General features: G+C 44.8%; 1 protein-coding gene and 1 pseudogene across 1 annotated transcript in view; one reads left to right on the top strand and one right to left on the bottom strand.

Annotated features, from left to right (window-relative positions):
- Positions 1 to 7,962, bottom strand: part of LOC103254165 (kalirin-like) — a gene marked incomplete at its 3' end in the record, with an annotated part of 40,475 nt that extends 32,513 nt beyond the window's left edge. Inside the window, exons 1-3 of the mRNA XM_021709672.1 lie at positions 7,877 to 7,962; positions 6,842 to 6,897; positions 5,762 to 5,836 (exon numbers count right to left, since the gene is read on the bottom strand). Of these exons, the coding sequence (XP_021565347.1) occupies positions 5,762 to 5,836; positions 6,842 to 6,897; positions 7,877 to 7,962 (217 nt within the window). The remainder of the gene's footprint in view (positions 1 to 5,761; positions 5,837 to 6,841; positions 6,898 to 7,876) is intronic.
- Positions 7,963 to 16,252: 8,290 nt separating this feature from the next.
- LOC103254164 lies at positions 16,253 to 16,599 on the top strand (annotated as a pseudogene).
- Positions 16,600 to 17,055: the final 456 nt, after the last annotated feature.

Here is a 17,055-nt window from a genome sequence, read left to right as displayed (position 1 = left end):
TGCTGGGCTCCGGCGATCCTTCTGCCTCAGCCTTCCGAGTAGCTGGAATTACAGGCATGCGCTACCACGCCCGGCTGATTTTTTGATTTATTGTAGAGATGAGGTCTCGCTGCCCAGGCGGGTCTCGAACCCACGGGTTCAGGCAATCCACTCACCTCAGCCTTCCAAAGGCGCGGGATTACAGGCTGAGCTACCTAGCCCGGCTTATTTATGATTTTAAAATGTATTCATTAAGGGACACTATGAGTAGGAAGCAGAACCAAACCTCTCAGGAGGGTTAGAGAGGGTTGAAGTTAAGGTGTGGTAACTATGCTCTTACAGGTTATTGGCTGTTACACAAAGAAAACCTCAGTGTCATGTTCACAAACTCCTCAACCCACATCTTAGGTAGCCATCTGGCATTCTCCAGAGTAGGGACTATAAGGGGATGTAATAAAAAAGGGTAGAGGAAGAGCCTCCAGGAACTGCTATCCAAGTGTGAGTTCATGAATAAGGTTTCCCTCTGGTTGTAGGGTCCAGAAGCCATATAGATAGAGGGGAGGCTTGACAAACAACCAATCTAGAATACTCCTGAGGAGGAAGTAAGGAGGTAACAGGGAGCAAAGGATCAAACAAGGTCAAGGCCACCAACAAATTTGGCCACAATGAAAAAACATTTCAGCACCACTACCACTACCTCCACATCCCCTCCCAGGGTAGATTTGTATAGATATACCTCGGAGTTGGGCTTTGGGTCCTAGCTCCACACCTTCCATACCCTGATTCTTTAAACTGATAACTACCCTCTTCTTATCTATCTTGGAAACAGGCCCCATCTCCCCACTGCCTTCCACAAAAGAAAAAGGAAGCAGGAAGATTAAATGCAAGGGAGATGTGGGGTGAGGAGTTTGTGATCATGACACAGAGGTTTTCTTTGTGTAATAGCCAGTACCCTGTAAGCTGGGAGGTCTTCTGACACTTTCAACCTCCCCCTCTATCCTTGACCTCACCCTCAGCATTTTCACTCTTTGGTGGTATTTCACTCCATCCATCGGTTTTTTTCCTGACCATCCATGGACAACTTAAAAGAGAGCTATGGGACCACAGGGAGTCACGGCTCTGACTGGCAAAAGGTGACTGGGTGGTTTGGAAGGCTGGTTGGCACTCTCCCTCCTAGGCTGGAGCCAGGAGTGACCTTGGAGATGTGAGTTACAGAATCATGGCTGGGGAAGGTTCCAGATGGCTGGAAAGGTTCTGGATGGCAGGGGAGGAGGGGTGAAGAGAGATAGTCTGGAAAAGTGTAATCATTCCCTTCTGGAAAGTATGGAGAAGGAGTCAAGAGGAGGCAGGCAGCAGGATCAAGCCATGTAATTTTCAGAAAGGAAAAGACCTTGCAAGATTATAGAAAGGAGAGGAGTGAACCTAGAGGACAAGAATTATCATGCTGGAAAGGGTGGGCATAATGATGCAGTAAGGTCTCAGGGCAGGTACCAGGAGAGGGTACAGTTCCCAAGTATTGAGGCAGGCTGCAGAACTCAAAGAGGGAAGAGGAAAGGGAGATATATTATAGAAAGGGAATTCATTTTGCCTGAGGGACACTTTTCTTTGGATGAAATAGGAGATGTGATCACATGTCCAGGATCAGGGTATGCTTGGGGTACTGAGGAGAAAGAAACGGAACCATCACTGGAGAACTTTCCTAGAGAATGAACAGTAGGACCAGGTAGGACATGAGCTTCAGGGTCAGTGGCAGGGAACTGAGGTGCAGTGAAAGCTCTGTTGAAAGCTTTGGCCACAGTATCCATGCTGGGCTCCAGCTAGAGCGAAGCAGAATAGAGCTAATGCCTATGTAGATAGGGAGTACCCAGGGAGTGCCAGGAAAATGTCCTGCTGGCTTATGAGATCCCAGAGAAGAGGGAACGATGTGTGTTTTGTTTCTCTGGTATCTATCCTCTCCCAACTGACAGGAGGATATCAGAAAGGCTCAAAGATAAGGACCTAAGGCCATAAACAAGCAGACCAAGGGTTAAGATCTTTGATGTGCAAGACCAAGATTGGGAGGTAGAGGACTCTGGTGCCAAGGAGGCTGAGCAACAGTGAAGTTGTAGGATTTGATCAATAATTGACACATGCTGAAATTACAGAGGACAATAAACAGAGATGAAGAATGAGAACCCCCTGCTGAAGTCAACATAACAATTGATTTGCAAGACATTAATGGATACACTTTTTTTTTTTTAAGGGAATAAGGTAGTTTGGAAAATGCCAGACTAAACAAAGATAAAGTTCTTTATCGCAGGACTACCCAGAGCCTTAAAATGTTCATGTGCTTTAATGAACACTGTAACTCTCCAGGAAGGAGAGCTATAATATGCAGTATTGCCCAGACATCTTTGAGGAAAGAACCCCCTTTCCTTTGTAGGATATCATCTTGTGGAACTCTTAGAAGAGATGTGAGTCCAGGGTACAAAAGATTATACCACAGAAGCATAGAATTTCCCTGGGAACAATGGAAAATGATGTAGGTGGGAGAGAAGGAAGTAAAGAGAGGCCCCAAAGGAGGTATGTGAGGATAATAGGGGTGAAATAAATGGACCCTGCAGGAGAAGATTGGATAAAAGGGCCTATGGGTGCTGTGAGTGGGACTTATAAGTAACACAAAAGGAAGCCAGAATGGCTAAGAGGATCCCGCGGGCTGCTAAGAATAGGGCAGGGCTGGAACAATGGAGGCTCACTGAGGGACAACCACAGATCCTGTCGCGCACACACGTGCATGTGCTCATGTGCAGAAGCCATGGAGCCACCCTGGATAATTCCAGATTCATGTTCCCATAGCAGCATGGCTTTCCTTTCACCTGGCCAAAGCTGAGCACCAGCAAAAGAAGGTGGGCATGACCAAGGGTCTCTTTCTCTGCTCATCATCTTCTTTGCAGGGCTTTCTTCCTCTCAGAAAGAAATGCAACTGTTATATTGTATCAGTTCATTCTGGGTTTCTTTATTTGGCTTTATTTTTGTGTTTTATCTTTTAAAAGCTCAGGATATAAGGGGTAGTTTAATTTGGTTGCTGTTTGGTGTGTTTTTTGGTTCGTTCTTTGTGTTTGTTTTTTTAGATGCAGATGTAGCCAGTCATTATCTCCCTGGTACACCCCAGTGTCCTTCCCAGGCACAGAAAGGCAAAGTTCCCTAAGCCCAGAAGCTCTTGGCACTACAGGTGCAGATGAAATATGCTCATCCCAGGCTGATCGGCTCACATCAGCACATGGGGGTGAATGGGACACACCAGCCTACTTCATTCTGCTCAGGCATGTTTCCACCTGCCTCATCCCTGACTGCCTTCCTGGCACACTGCTTCTATGAGCTCCATTAGGACAACTCCCTACCCCTTGGGAAGATCTTTTCTGGGGTTGGCTGGATCCTGCTCCTGGGCTGTGACTGAATTTACATGGGAAAAAATAAACCATGAACATCAAGCAAGGGTCCCCATGTTAGAGTGTCTTGTGTCTGCACTCATATGACCCGAACTGATGTGGAATAGGAGGTTACACATTAAATCCCAGAAAGGTCTCCTAGAGGAGGCAACTGACTTGAAAAGAGGTTCAAACTGGTAGAAGGTGTGGGGAAGGTGCTGCAGAGGGAAGGAAGTGTCAGGTACAAGAGAAACGGGAGAATCAGCAGGATACTCAGGGGGCAGGAAGGACATTAGGTTGACTAAGGGCCATAAAAAGAAGGAAGACCAGATTGGGATCCCACCGGGCCATGGGCCACATTCTTGGGAGCATAGACTACAGAGATTAGGAGAAGTCAGAGGCCTGACACTGCCCTTTAGACTCCAGGACTTCTGCACAAGTTCTTATGCTCAGCAAGCATTCAGAATCCAAGTTCACAAAGGCTTTGGAAGTTGTCTTACCTATGCCTCTCCCCATACTGAAATCGCTACTACTTAATCCTGCCAAGGATTCAGCCTGTGCTTCAGCATCTTCAGTGACAGGGTGCTCACTACCTAACAAAATATTCAAGTCCCTAATGGGGAATGGTAGCTTGCATGTCATTGTCATCTAACAGCAACTACAATAATAAAATACTATTACTACTACTGTTAATAATAATTATTATAATATAGAAGGTACTCTGTACTTTCCAAAGGCTTCTACTTACTCTCATTGCATCCTGCCCTCACCTGCCACACCTATACTCTGAATCACTGATCTCTCACTTCTCTCTGACAAGGTGGGAGACAGTTGCTGCTTGGCTTCTCCTTTCCCACATCCCCTCACCTCTTTGACTTCTCTCTATTTTTGCTGTAGTTCATCATCCAAGCTAGCAGTGCTGTGGAGTGAACCTCTGCACTATGGGACCAGACTGGTTTTTATTCTGTGACTCCACTGCTACACCCTGTAGACAACCAGAACCACCCAGCAATAAGGGTTCCATCTATGAGGCAAAAGCACTTGGGCATGTTTCTTAAAATGTGATCCTTGGTTTCTCACATTGCCTATCCCAGCCCCTGCCTCAGACCCTGCCAGAAATTCTGATCCAGGAGCCTGGAGTAGAACCCTGGAAGAAGCACACAGAGTGATGCACCTTTTGGTATGAGAATGGCTCTGGTCAGTCATTGGCATCAATTACATCAGGGGTCAGAAAACATTTTTTGAAAGGACCAAAGAGTAAATATTTTAGGCTCACAGGCCAGCTAGTCTTTGCCTAACTACTCAACTCTGCCATTGTCACGGACACTGCCTGCAGCAGGCTGAATAATGGCCCCCAAACACATCATGGCAAAGACTTTGCAAATGTGATTAAGTTAACCATCTTGAGATGGGAAGATTATCCTAGGTTATCCAGTTGGGTCCTAAATGCAGTCATGAGCATCCTTAAAAGAGAGAGGCAAAGGGGGATTCTGACACAAACAGAAGAGGAGAAGACAATTTGACTATAGAGGTAAAGATGGAAAAGATGCAGCCACAAGTTAAGGAATGTCAGTAGTCACCAGAAGCAGGGAGAAGCAAGGAACAAATTATTTTACTAGATCCTCTGGAGGTAGCACGGCCCTGCTGTCAGCTTGATTTCAGCCCAGCAAAATTGCTTTGTGGCCTCCAGAGCTGTGAGATAATAAATTTCTGCTGATGTAAACCATCAAGTTTGTGGTAAATTGTTACGATGTTAATGAGAAATTAATACACCACCTACACAAATACATAGGACTGTCTTCCAATAAAACTTTATTTATAAAAATCGGTGTCTGGCTTACAGGCTATAGATTGTTGACCCCTAAATTAGCCATTAAGACATTCAAGAGCACAAGAGAAGTCAGAAATGACTATTTGGAAATCACTATTCAGCGAAAACAAAAACAAAACACTTAAATGCAAGCACTCACTTGAATTACCTTCACTAGGAAAGAGAGATAAAGAGGAACCAAACGTTTTCTTTAGTCTCCTGTCCCTGACCCATGCAGAAATGAAGCAAGTGGACAAACTCTCCCAGCCAGAGCATCTACCACAGGGGTCTCTGTGGCTCAAGCCAGGTAAGGGAGGGTAAGGCAGGGTGGGGTATGTGGGAAACCCACTTGTGGTTGTGAGTGTTCCCTAGAATACTAAGCTGGGACGAGGACTCTCCTTTCTCTTTCTGTCTGCCTCTGCAGAAAGGCAGCAGCTGCCCCAAGCATAACTTCCACTCTCGCTTCTCTCTCTCACTAACACACAAAGAAGTGAGAGTCTGAACACATGTGTGCACACACAACTTCTCTAGGTCCCTTACAAAGGAAAGTCCTACAGATACTCACCAGAAACGAAGGCCACTTTTTCCTTTAGGATAGGAAGGACATCAGAAGCTTTCAAACCATCATTCCGAAAAGACCCTGTGGGACAACAAAACAGAAGGAATCAGGGTGAGGGGGCCAGCTGATTGAATTCCTGGTCCCACCCCCAGCCTCCCAACCCCATCATTGGCCAGCAGGTTCTACCTTGACCAGGCCACAGCCCAGCCCAATGAACCAGGAGAGGGTCCACACAGAAAGAACACTTCCACATGATGCCAGGCCATGTGGTGACCAGGATCAAAACCTCCTGATCCTTCTTGAGGAGAGAACAGTCCAAATCACCCCACCACCACACGTACAAACCCCCATGCCCTGGGAGCAACAACAACGGTCCTGTTGCTGTAGAGTAACCTGGTACACAGTTGGCACTCAGTAAATATCTGTTGAATTAGTTAATACCAAGATGAATTACAATGCCCTAAATAATTTTTCTTGCCTCTTCTTTAAGTGGCACAGTGACTATTCGTCTTCATTTTACAGATGGGAAAACTAGACCACAAAGCTGTCACAGATGGAAGCAAAGTAGATGACAATACCTTCTCCACCTCTCTTCCTCTTCCCCCTCAATGTCATCATCCCAGTCCACGATAGACAGGAGGTGGGGAGACACAAACCTCCTAAAGGAAAATGCACTATCTTCTTTAACTTGTTCGCTTTCTAAATCTTGCTTTTCAGTTGGAAAGTCCTTTCTAGGGTCTAGCTGAGCTCCTGTGAGGGGGCTGGAGGCAGAGACTCAGGGCTTGCAAAGAATGGAAAACAAATACGTGCCTGGAGAAACAGTAGCCTCGGGAGGCAAAGGACAACCCAGCCCAGTGTAAAATGTGTGGGAAGGGAGGACACAAAACCCCAAGCTAGCCCACTGCACCCTTTCATTTCACCCAAGCACCCCATAAGGACTCTCAGGAAGAGCCACCCCCACTCATAGTTCTTCAAGCTATAACTGGGGTCTCTGTTGTATATCTAGGGATATAATACAAATGGACCCTGGGAGATGTGTGGTTCTATGCCAATTCAATGAGACAGAATCGATGAGACCATGGATACCATCTCTGGTGCCTTTTTCCACTTGGCTTACACCCTTGGAGTCCAAATCCAACAATCTACAGAGGAGAATAATGTGCTAGGCAGGACGGTTCCACTCAGTCCCTCAATCTCTAAACACTGACTGTTTCATGAGACCCACCTAGGAATTTTGGCCACCATCCAGGAGTAAGATCGCTGGCCTAGAAAATGGAAATGGCCTGTTATACACTCAGCCAAGGCGGGAGAGAGATGTGCCCTCTGGAACGTCAGTTTCCATGGTCAGAGGTCATATCCTAATCTGAAACAAATTTCCAAAGTGTCTCTAACCATTTCACCTATTTCTTCTTTCGCTAAATGAAGACAGTGAATCTTTTCATTCATCAGTTGCTTCTCTTTACAAGTTGACAGAGAACCAACTACAAGGCTCACTTTGAGAAGTCCTTGAGCAACAGAAAAAAAAGTAACGCCATAAAAAAGAAAGCTCTAGCTTCAAAGACTAAGTGTTGTTTTGTACCTTCTATCTTTAGTTTCTACAGATATTTCTGCTTTAACGTTATCTTCCACAAAGAAAAACAATTGAATCTCACCAAACAATTAAATCAGACAAATTAGAATCAACATAAATTATTATAAAATTTACAAATAGATACATAAAGTGTTTTTTCATCCTCATGCAACAAGGAGATATTTCAGCTTACTTGGCAAGGAAGAGTTTCTATGGAAAAAAATTGGTATAAAAAGTCAAATTTCAGTCTTGTCTTCTTCCAGATTATTTACAAATTCAAAAATAGCAAGGCCCAAACTAGTAAGATTTTACTGTACAGAAGGATTGCACATAACCCTCTTCTCTCCTAAGCTTCTGCCTTACTTTGTAGCTCTTCCTCTCCTCTCCTACTGTGTTAAAGTGGACAAGGCATCTCTAATTCCAAGCAGTCCAAAGACCTTAAGACTTTTGAATTTGATGTAATGAAAGTAAAAGGCTCCCCATACTATGTTCTTCCTGCTCCTACCTGTTAAGAGAGAGAGGAAGCTCCAAATCTCATCCTTCACACTCACTCATTGTGTACCACCTCTCCCATCTCCCCTCCAGAATCCAGGACCTGAGAGAAGGCATGCAGCTTGCCCATGCAGCTTGCAATCATGGGCTCCAGCAAATGTCAATATCCAGGGCTACTACTTTCCAGGCCTGAGTCCTCCCCAATCCAGTTCAGATCACTGCTGGACCTGGTTGTGTTTCCACCATAAGAAAACTAAAAGTTTCCAGATTTACAAAATCCATATCTAGAGGATAATCACTTCCAGTAACACAATAAGATTTTTCACATTATAAAAGGATTTACCCTAGGGCATTTTAAAAGAAAAATTCCCTTTGTGATCTGAATTAGATTTTCATTTGCCAAAAATGGAATTACAAATAACTTTTTAGCAATATATGTATTATGTAAAGCCAAGTAGAGCTAAACTAATTAGCCCAGCAACTCAGAAATTGGTGACCTTGCATAGAAAACCTATTTGCAGTGGCTAAAGAGCCTATGTATCAATTCCCCAAGGGCCTCTGTGAAACCAGCTGTTGGAATATATAATAAATGGTAAGTTCATTGAATGTTAACTCAAACAGGACCAATGAATAGCAACATGTTTTCACTAGCATGTACATGTCTTGGTAGATTCAAAGTAAATGTTGAATAAATATTTGATTAGCCGGGCTCGGTGGCTCAGCCTGTAATCTCACACCTTTGGGAGGCTGAGGTGAGTGGATTGTCTGAGCCCGCGGGTTCGAGACCCGCCTGGGCAACCTGGCGAGACCTCATCTCTACAATAAATCAAAAATCAGCCGGGAGTGTTAGCGCGCGCCTATAGTTCCAGCTACTTGGAAGGCTGAGGCGGAAGGATCGCCGGAGCCCAGCAGGTCGAAGCTACGGTGGCCAGGAGCAGCCACTGCACTCCAGTCTGGACGACAGAGTGAGACTCCAACTCAAAAAAAAAAAAAAAAAAAAAAAAAAAATATATATATATATATATTTGATTAAAGACTAGATGAATGAATAATATGTTAACCCTCCCTAATATAACTTACACAAAGTCAGAGGCCTCATCTGTCACACCAAATACTAGAGATCTGAGTAGATGGTCTCCAAGGTACCACTCAGCTCTGATGCTCTGAGACATTCTAAACTGCGTCTTCCTATCTGTTGGCCTTTACTATCCCAGTTTAGCAGATCAATATGCTTTAAAAGTAAGTACTAGGAGTAAATTCTCTTAACAAGAGTCAGTGCACCTTGGGAAGATAAAACAACTCTTCCCTGACTTCCCAGCCCATTTCCTCTCCCCCTCAACCCGAATCAGTTTATGAATGTTCAGGAGTGGGTCACCACATTTTGCAGGTGGCTCAAACTGCCAGAATGGGAAAACAGTAATGGAAGAACTTCTGGAGGCATACATACCCTGAAGGAGGCAAGCCTAAACTACAGCTGCTATTTCTGATACAAGTTATATTTGATAACACTATTAGACAATAAACTCTAGATTAGTCTTAGACCAATTTCCTTCTTTAAAAAAACAACCACATTGAAACAGTAGGCCCCTTACTACTTCTAAAGAAGGCCTAAGAAGACATAAAAATCCCTAAGCCCTTGGAACTAACTGCAGAGAAAAACAAAAAACAAAATCAGAGGGCACCCTTGTGGACCTGACCCAACGTGGGTGTTCTGCTTTTTCTTAAGGACAAAGGCATGTTCCACTGGCATTCAGTACTAATCCCACCCCATTCATGTCCTGCTGCTGTCAGAATTATAAGCCTGCTGTTCTGTTAATTAGCAAAGCTGAAACACTCTGCATCTATTAGGGAAGTACAAATTACCACCACCACCTCCCTAGGACCCTGCAGCATGGGTCTTCTCCAAGCCCCATGTTCACTCCTCCTTGCTCCAAACATGTCCAGCTTACATTGCCACTGCCTTTTCCTCCTCACATCTTTCTAGTCACCAGTTCCTATTTTGGAAAATGCCAATCGCCCTCATTCCAGCTCCCAGCCTCCATGTGACCCCAATGGCAATGACTGTGAGCCACAGGCTCTGTCTGTGTTTTGTGGGTCTGGAATAGCAGTAAATCCCCCACGGCAGCTGGATGCCTTGTGCTCTATGCTAACCTCCTTCAGAAAGCAATCCTGACTTCAACAAGTGAAGGAACCAACAACAGAGTGGGCATTTGTTGAGCATTTAGAAATGCAAGCTGTCAGAGTATTCATGGATTGCTCTTTGTTTCCTTTTGGTTCTCAGCCACACCCTCTTAATTTGTCCTTGTTTAGGAGTTACTATGTAAGTACTCTAATGTTACTTCAAGTGGGCCTGAGCTCCACTTCTGGAAATTTCCCAATGCTTGGGTTCCTGCCTTCCCTTTCTACTCCATCCCTGTGGTGTCCAGCATAAAAACCTTGCTCTAAATGGCACCGAGTCACTGACTCACAGGCTGCACAAAGAAGATCTGGTTTACCATGGAGCGTTCCAGAAGCTCATTTGACTGGACCTTAGTTTGGTTGTAATTGTCACATTTTCCTATTCCTAGGGTCACTCTCATCAATTCTTTGTTGTGTACATATTATGTGCTAGGCCTTATGTCAGGCTTTAATGGCACTAAGACAAATAAGAAATAGATCTTGCTCTCCAGGGGGTTTCCAAGCAGAGATAAGTATGCAAACAGGACAATAAGCTTTTATCAGAGACAGGACATCGCCTGTATGAAATGCAAGGGGGCTCAAAGGAAAGGTTTACTAAAGGTGTGTTCTAAAGCCTTGCTACTCAAGGTCATAAGTATCACCTACCACCTAAAACCTTTTAGAAGTGCAGAATCTCAGGTCCCATCCCAGACCTCAGAGTCAGAACCTGCATTTTATCAAGAATCTCAGGTGATTCACATGTACGTTACTTTTTGGGATTCTGTGCACCAAAGTATTTTTCTCCATTCTAGATCTGCTTCAGAGGCAGGATAGAGAAAAGCTTCCTTTAGCCTGGCCTAAACAGGTCCTCTAAAATTTGTTCTAGCACTGTTCATCATCCCTCCAGCCCCCACCATGGGAAGATCCCTCACCACTGCCCAGGGATTCCAGAGATTCAGCCATTACCCTATAGCCTATAACTCAAATTCAGCTCTAGAATAAAAAGGCTATCTGAGAGATAGATAATTTCCTCTCTGGGACATTAAGACTGGACCATGTATTCTTTTTTGGTGGCAGGATTGTTTATGAATAACACCTGTCCAAGCTGCTCAGCATTTTGGTAGCTTAAACTACTCCTTCATATATCAGATATTTTCATTTCATAACAAATCTTCCTTCCTATCCTCAGAGCTCTGCTTTCTCTAACTGCTCTTGGTACCAAATATACTGCCACTGATCATATTTACACACCAACATGTCATCTCTGAGATGGCTCTGGAGGACAGAGGAGCAAGTCAGTTTATGTCTTTTTTCCCCACCTGCACCCCCATTCACAGTTGCAAAACCCTGAACACTGGGAAATACAGAGGAGGGAGAGGTGCTCCACCTGGGGAGTTCCACATCTGAGAACACAGTGGTCATCTCAGGCAATTCTCTCCCTTGGAAGAGAAACCCAGTTTCTGCTCTCTGAGGGTTTTCAGCTCAATAAAATACCTAGTGCCCATTTCCCCCTGACACCAGGAAGCTACTAGACTCTATTAAAAAACAAGATTCTAGCTGGGTTTGGTGGCTCAGCCTATAATCCCGTGCCTTTGGGAGGCTGAGGTGAGTGGATTGCCTGAGCCCGTGGGTTCGAGACCCGCCTGGGCAGCAAGACCTCATCTCTACAATAAATCAAAAAAATCAGCCGGGCGTGGTAGCACATGCCTGTAATTCCAGCTACTTGGAAGGCTGAGGTGGAAGGATCGCCGGAGCCCAGCAGGTCGAGGCTGCAGTGGCCAGGAGCGGCCACTGCACTCCAGTCTGGGCGATAGAGTGAGACTCCCACTCAATAAATAAATAAATAAATAAACAAATAAATAAATAAATAAATAACAAGATTCTGAGATTCTGATAAAGACCTTCTCACCCTGCCCCCAATTTGACCAGCCCACATCCACTATGTTCTGATGATTGGTGCCATCATCCACAGAGTTACCAAACAGAAATTTGGGAAGTATCCTCATCCCCCTCCTCCATCACACATATCAATTCAATTGCCCAGTGCTGTTGATTCTACCTCTTAAATCTCATCTATCATTTCCTCTGTGAAGTTTCCCTGACCTTCCCATCAAGTTCAGCTGTCCCTGGTTGTACCTTAGACTCTTATCACTCCTGATTGGCCTATATATGTTTTCATTCTACTCCCTTTTAATTGACCCTGATGCCTTGAGGATAGGGACTATGTTGTACTCCTTATTCTATGCCAGCATCTAGCACAGTGCCTGTCACACAAAAGAGACTCAAGAAATACTGAACGTGAGTGCATATGGGCACTAAGAAGACAGAGTAGAATAATGATCCATCAGGGCAGGCTTCAAAGGAGACAATCTTTGAATTGGGTTTTGTAAAAGGGAAGGGCCAAGGGATGGTGGAAAACAGTGCATGCCAAGGCAGAGAGGAAGGGGAAAACAAACCATGTGTCATGGACAAAGAGAGTTTATAGGCTGAACAAAAAAGCAGAGTCAAGGGGTAATGAAAAGGATGGCTGGGGGTGGGTAGTGTCTCTATGATCTGATCCGACTCCCAGTAGGTGGGAAACCTGGAAAGACATCAGCAAAGATATGGTTGCAAGTGCCTTCAGAGACTCAGAGAACTGGGTCTGTGCTACAGCAAGGAGCAGAGCTAGTTAGAACTTGGCTGACCCCAGAAGGCAGCTGTGGCACCTTAGCAGGGTTGGGCTCAGCAGGTTCTGATTCCAACTAGTAGATCACATTCTACCTTTGAGGATGGAGAAACTGGGACATGTGAACTCTGAGGAAGCTGGTGGTGGAATAGGATGTTCAAGGAGCTCTGGAACTTTGTCTCTTTTGATCTTCTCACTATGTCCCAAGAGAGACAGGAAGGGTGTATGTGAGTTACCTCCTGGGACCCCCAGGCCAGTAACAAGCTGGTAGTTTGTGTAAGACTCACGAAGATGCAATATGGAACTGAATCATAAAGGGAAGAGACTGAAGGCCACAGTCCATTCTGTGTAGAAAATAGAGGGGCAAAGCCCTTGGGAAAAGACACCATCTGGAGTTGGTAGGGAACCCATTAGTGGGTAAAGGCAAGATAAAGGCAATATACACATTCATCTCAGTCTCCCTTCTGCCATCCTCTCCTTTCCTATGTTGACACAAGAGGAGAGAGAGAGGTGGTAAGAGTGGGAGAAAACAAGGAAAAGGGGTGAGAGTAAGAGATAAAGAGCTGGAGAGAAAGACACACACACACACACACACATATGGAGAAATGGAGGTGAATGTTCCTGTTTCCTCTTTACAGACACTAAGAAGCTATTAAGGAAACTGCCTGTTGAAAAATTCCTCCCGTGTCTATAAATATGTTCTTCAGCTCTCTCCTTAAAACAACTACCACCAAGACAGGAAGTGTGGGCTGAGAGGAAGGAATAAACTTGGCAGAGAGACTGGGCAGCTTTATGTCAGCAACAAAACACACAGCACAGTGTGGAGACCCACGTGCTTCTCCTCAGTCTGGGAATCCATCCACACATGATGGGGCTGGCTGACTCCCCACAGTCATTGTCCCTTATCACCATAACCTTCAAATGACAAGTAGACCTGGTAGCATTCCTCTCTCTGGGTAACAGGAGTACAGGAGAAATGGTGTGGCAGAGTTCTCCTCCTTGACCATGAGACTTCTAAGCAAATGACATTCAGGAACCTCTGCTAACCTAAGCAGAGCTTTTCTGATCAGGCTGCTTGCAACGTGAGGCAGTAGCCAGGGACCTGAGATGATAACCAAGTTGGGCAGTCTACGCTGGAGAGAAGCAATGCCTGCATTCTTTCGACTCTGATACACATTTGAACTTCATTTCTCGAAATGACCATTGTCTGCCATGCACCATAGTGAGCTAAGTACCTTCCCCAGGGTGCCTTCCCTAACTGCCCCACCACCACTTGAGATAGGCCTTTCCTTCTCTGTATGTTACCGACATGTACCTCCATTTTGTGCCACTGTCCACTGCCACATCTAGCCCCCTCACTAGACTCTAAGCTTCTAGGGGCAGGGACTAGGTGCTTCTCTTGATATTGTCAGTGCCTGGCACACAGCTGGTGCTTACTGAGTGATCCAGGGGCTGGGTTTTTCACATCCACAGTGCCATGGTACCTTCTAAATCAAAGGTGCTTAATAGTTGCCCTGCCTGTTCCTCCCCTCGTCACCTCTCCTTGCCTGTTTCTACCTCCATCTTCATTTTTCTTCCTCTCTGATACTTCTGCATGAGCTCCAATTGTGGCTGGTTTCAATATTAACTTTCAAAAGTCAATATTAGATATAAAGGCCTGGCTAATCGGCCACTTTTGAGGAGCAGAAATTTGTAACACTTTCCATTGCTAAATTAGCTCCATTAAAAATCACTAATAATTAGCACTTTAAACATGTGGGCAACACCTCTCTAAACCCAGCTAATGAGCAAACCATTTCTGTTTATTCTTTACAAGATTTAATATTAGCTCAAGTTGAGACTTCAGCAGCAATACACACAGGCTCACTCTCCCTCCCTCCCTAGAAAAGTTGACATCTTGAGTGTAATGCAGACATAAGAAAATGGCCACTTCAGAGTGATTATATCTACCCACCACTTTTTTTTTTTTAACTGATACTTTCCTAACTGACCAGGTTATTTAGAGTGCTCATACATCATGGGTAATGGTGATGGCAGTAGATTTATTGTCTTTTTTGTTACTTTGAGTGCTGCTCTTGGGTAGGTCCTCAGAGTAACACAGAACATTAGCCTGTCAGTGATGAATATGAGTCAACTATTGAACATAAGCAGTATATTTGCTATTATAATATATTTAGAGAGAGTTACAGAGGTACTCTGAGGGAGAAGTTGTATGCTGTAGACATTCAGGCATATAAAAGGGCTTGCTCCTTAGGAAGTTCGCTCTCAGTTCCCCTCCTTTTCCCTAGCATAATCATCAATAGTACTTAATTTAATCAGGGCATAAAGACTAGTTAAAGATGAAACTGCTGATTTGAAGAGCCCATTTTGGGCTCTGTCATTATGGAAGGCACTGTGGCAGGCAACTAAACATGAAATATTCCAGCACTTCTCTGATCCCCCCATCACACCTCCATCCCCCATGGCCTGAAATTCAGGTGCAGGTGGCAGTAAAGCAGCAATGGCTGAATGCAGAGTTCTGGCCAGAGAGTCTCATGGGTAGCTCCTGGAGCAAACCCTCTCACCCCAGACCAGAGCTTCTCCCTGCTGCTATCTCTACTCTCTCTGATTCCACAATTGTGGCACTCCTGCTCCAGTGTCACTGCTATGACCATCGGTGAGAGCAATGTCTGGAGAGACACAAATCCACCACAGACACGGAGCAACTAGGGTCAAAGTAATAACCAGGTTTGTAAAACTGCACATGCAGCCTGACAGGTGAGAAGGGACACATTCAAAGGTCATATGCCTGAACAAACTAGTAACCTAAAAGCACCCTCTTCCACTTCAAGGACGTACATGCCTCTGTCCTTGGTCCTGAACTGGTGTGAAGTTGCTACTTGGAGTGGCTGCTGCCCAGGCTGTATTAGAATATGTGAACCAAATGAAAAAGAGGCAGATATGAAAGAGATGTTAAGATATATCAGGGAGATCAACAAATGTGAAGAAGCATTAGGGGAATAGAGATACAGAAAGATTAGGGAAGAGAATAAAAAGGGTTGTTTGGGTATCATTTTCAAATAATTGTAGTAACCAAAAAAGAAAGGTCTGTGCACATACTCCCACACACAAACACATGTAGCTCCCATAGAAATGAGATAGCATGAACTCTGTATGGCCAATACAATGTTTAGACTTATGGAAAAATGGGCTAACTATATCTGAGGTGAATGGGTTGGCCAGGGTAAGATTCCTAGAGTTTTTTTTTTTTTAAATTAAAGTCTTTCCTTAAGTTATTGCTTTGTGTATCTAAACACACCCTCTCCCACTTCAATTCAATTAAATAAATATTTATTAAGTGCCTATATGTACCAGGCAAAGTTCCAATCATTGTGGGTACAAAGGTAAACAATATAGAGCTATTGATCTTAAAGGACTTTTAATTCAGGGGCAAGTCAGACATATCAACATGTAATTTCAATATCATGTAAAAATATAATATAGAGCCTTTTCCCCAGCTGCCACCAAGGTGCTTGGTCCTTCCATGGGAGCTAAGGCTGCATTGGGGTGAGGTCCTCACTTCATCCAGCGACTAGCACCATGCCCAGCAGCTCCATCTTGCACTCGCCACGCCATGGCCTCCATGTCCGAGCTCGCCTGCATCTGCTTGGCCCTCATTCTGCAGGACGATGAGGTGACCATCATGGAGGATAAGATCAATGCCCTCATTAAGGCTGCTAGTGTGACTGTGGAGCCTTTCTGGCCTGGCACGTTTGCAAAGTCCCTGGCCAATGTCAACATCGGGAGCCTCATCTGCTCTGTGGGGGCTGGTGGGCCCGCGCCTGCAGCTGGCACCGCCCCAGCTGGGGGTCCTGCCCTGACTGCTGCTGCTGCCCTAGCCGAGGAGAGAAGAAAGTGGAAGCAAAGAAGGAAGAATCTAAGGAGTCTGATGATGACATGGGCTTTGGTTTGTTTGACTAAACCTTTTATAATGTGTTCAATAAACAGCTGAACTCTGAAATACACACACACACACACACACACACACACACACACGTAAGGGACAAGCATTCAGATAATCACAAAGGGAAAATAAAACTCCAGCTCCAAGAAAGTGTCTAAATTTGAAAAAGCAGTAACTAGAGAAGAGGCAAGGAGTTATAATCATAAAGGTTCTGGATTGAACAGGATAGTGGTGAGTACTGAGGTTTCTCTGGTGGGTCTAGGGAAACAGGAGAGTAATTTAGATATGGTGGGGCATTCTCATGATCTAGACCCTCTTCAGAGTAGCAAAGAGATGGGTTAACGATTGCTAGGGATAAGCACAACCTGTGGTCCTAGCATAACCAGGACCCACCATAAACTAGGAAATGGCCATGGTCAGAAGAGCATCCAACTCATCTTCGGATGGCTGCTGTTTCTTTGGAAAGAAGCATA

This window comes from Carlito syrichta, unplaced genomic scaffold (assembly GCF_000164805.1).
Source record: "Carlito syrichta isolate Samal-C Ts95f unplaced genomic scaffold, Tarsius_syrichta-2.0.1 Scaffold272276, whole genome shotgun sequence".
Lineage (NCBI taxonomy): Eukaryota > Metazoa > Chordata > Mammalia > Primates > Tarsiidae > Carlito > Carlito syrichta.
The sequence above is the reverse complement of the archived record's forward strand: the minus strand, read 5'-3'. Positions and strand labels throughout refer to the sequence as shown.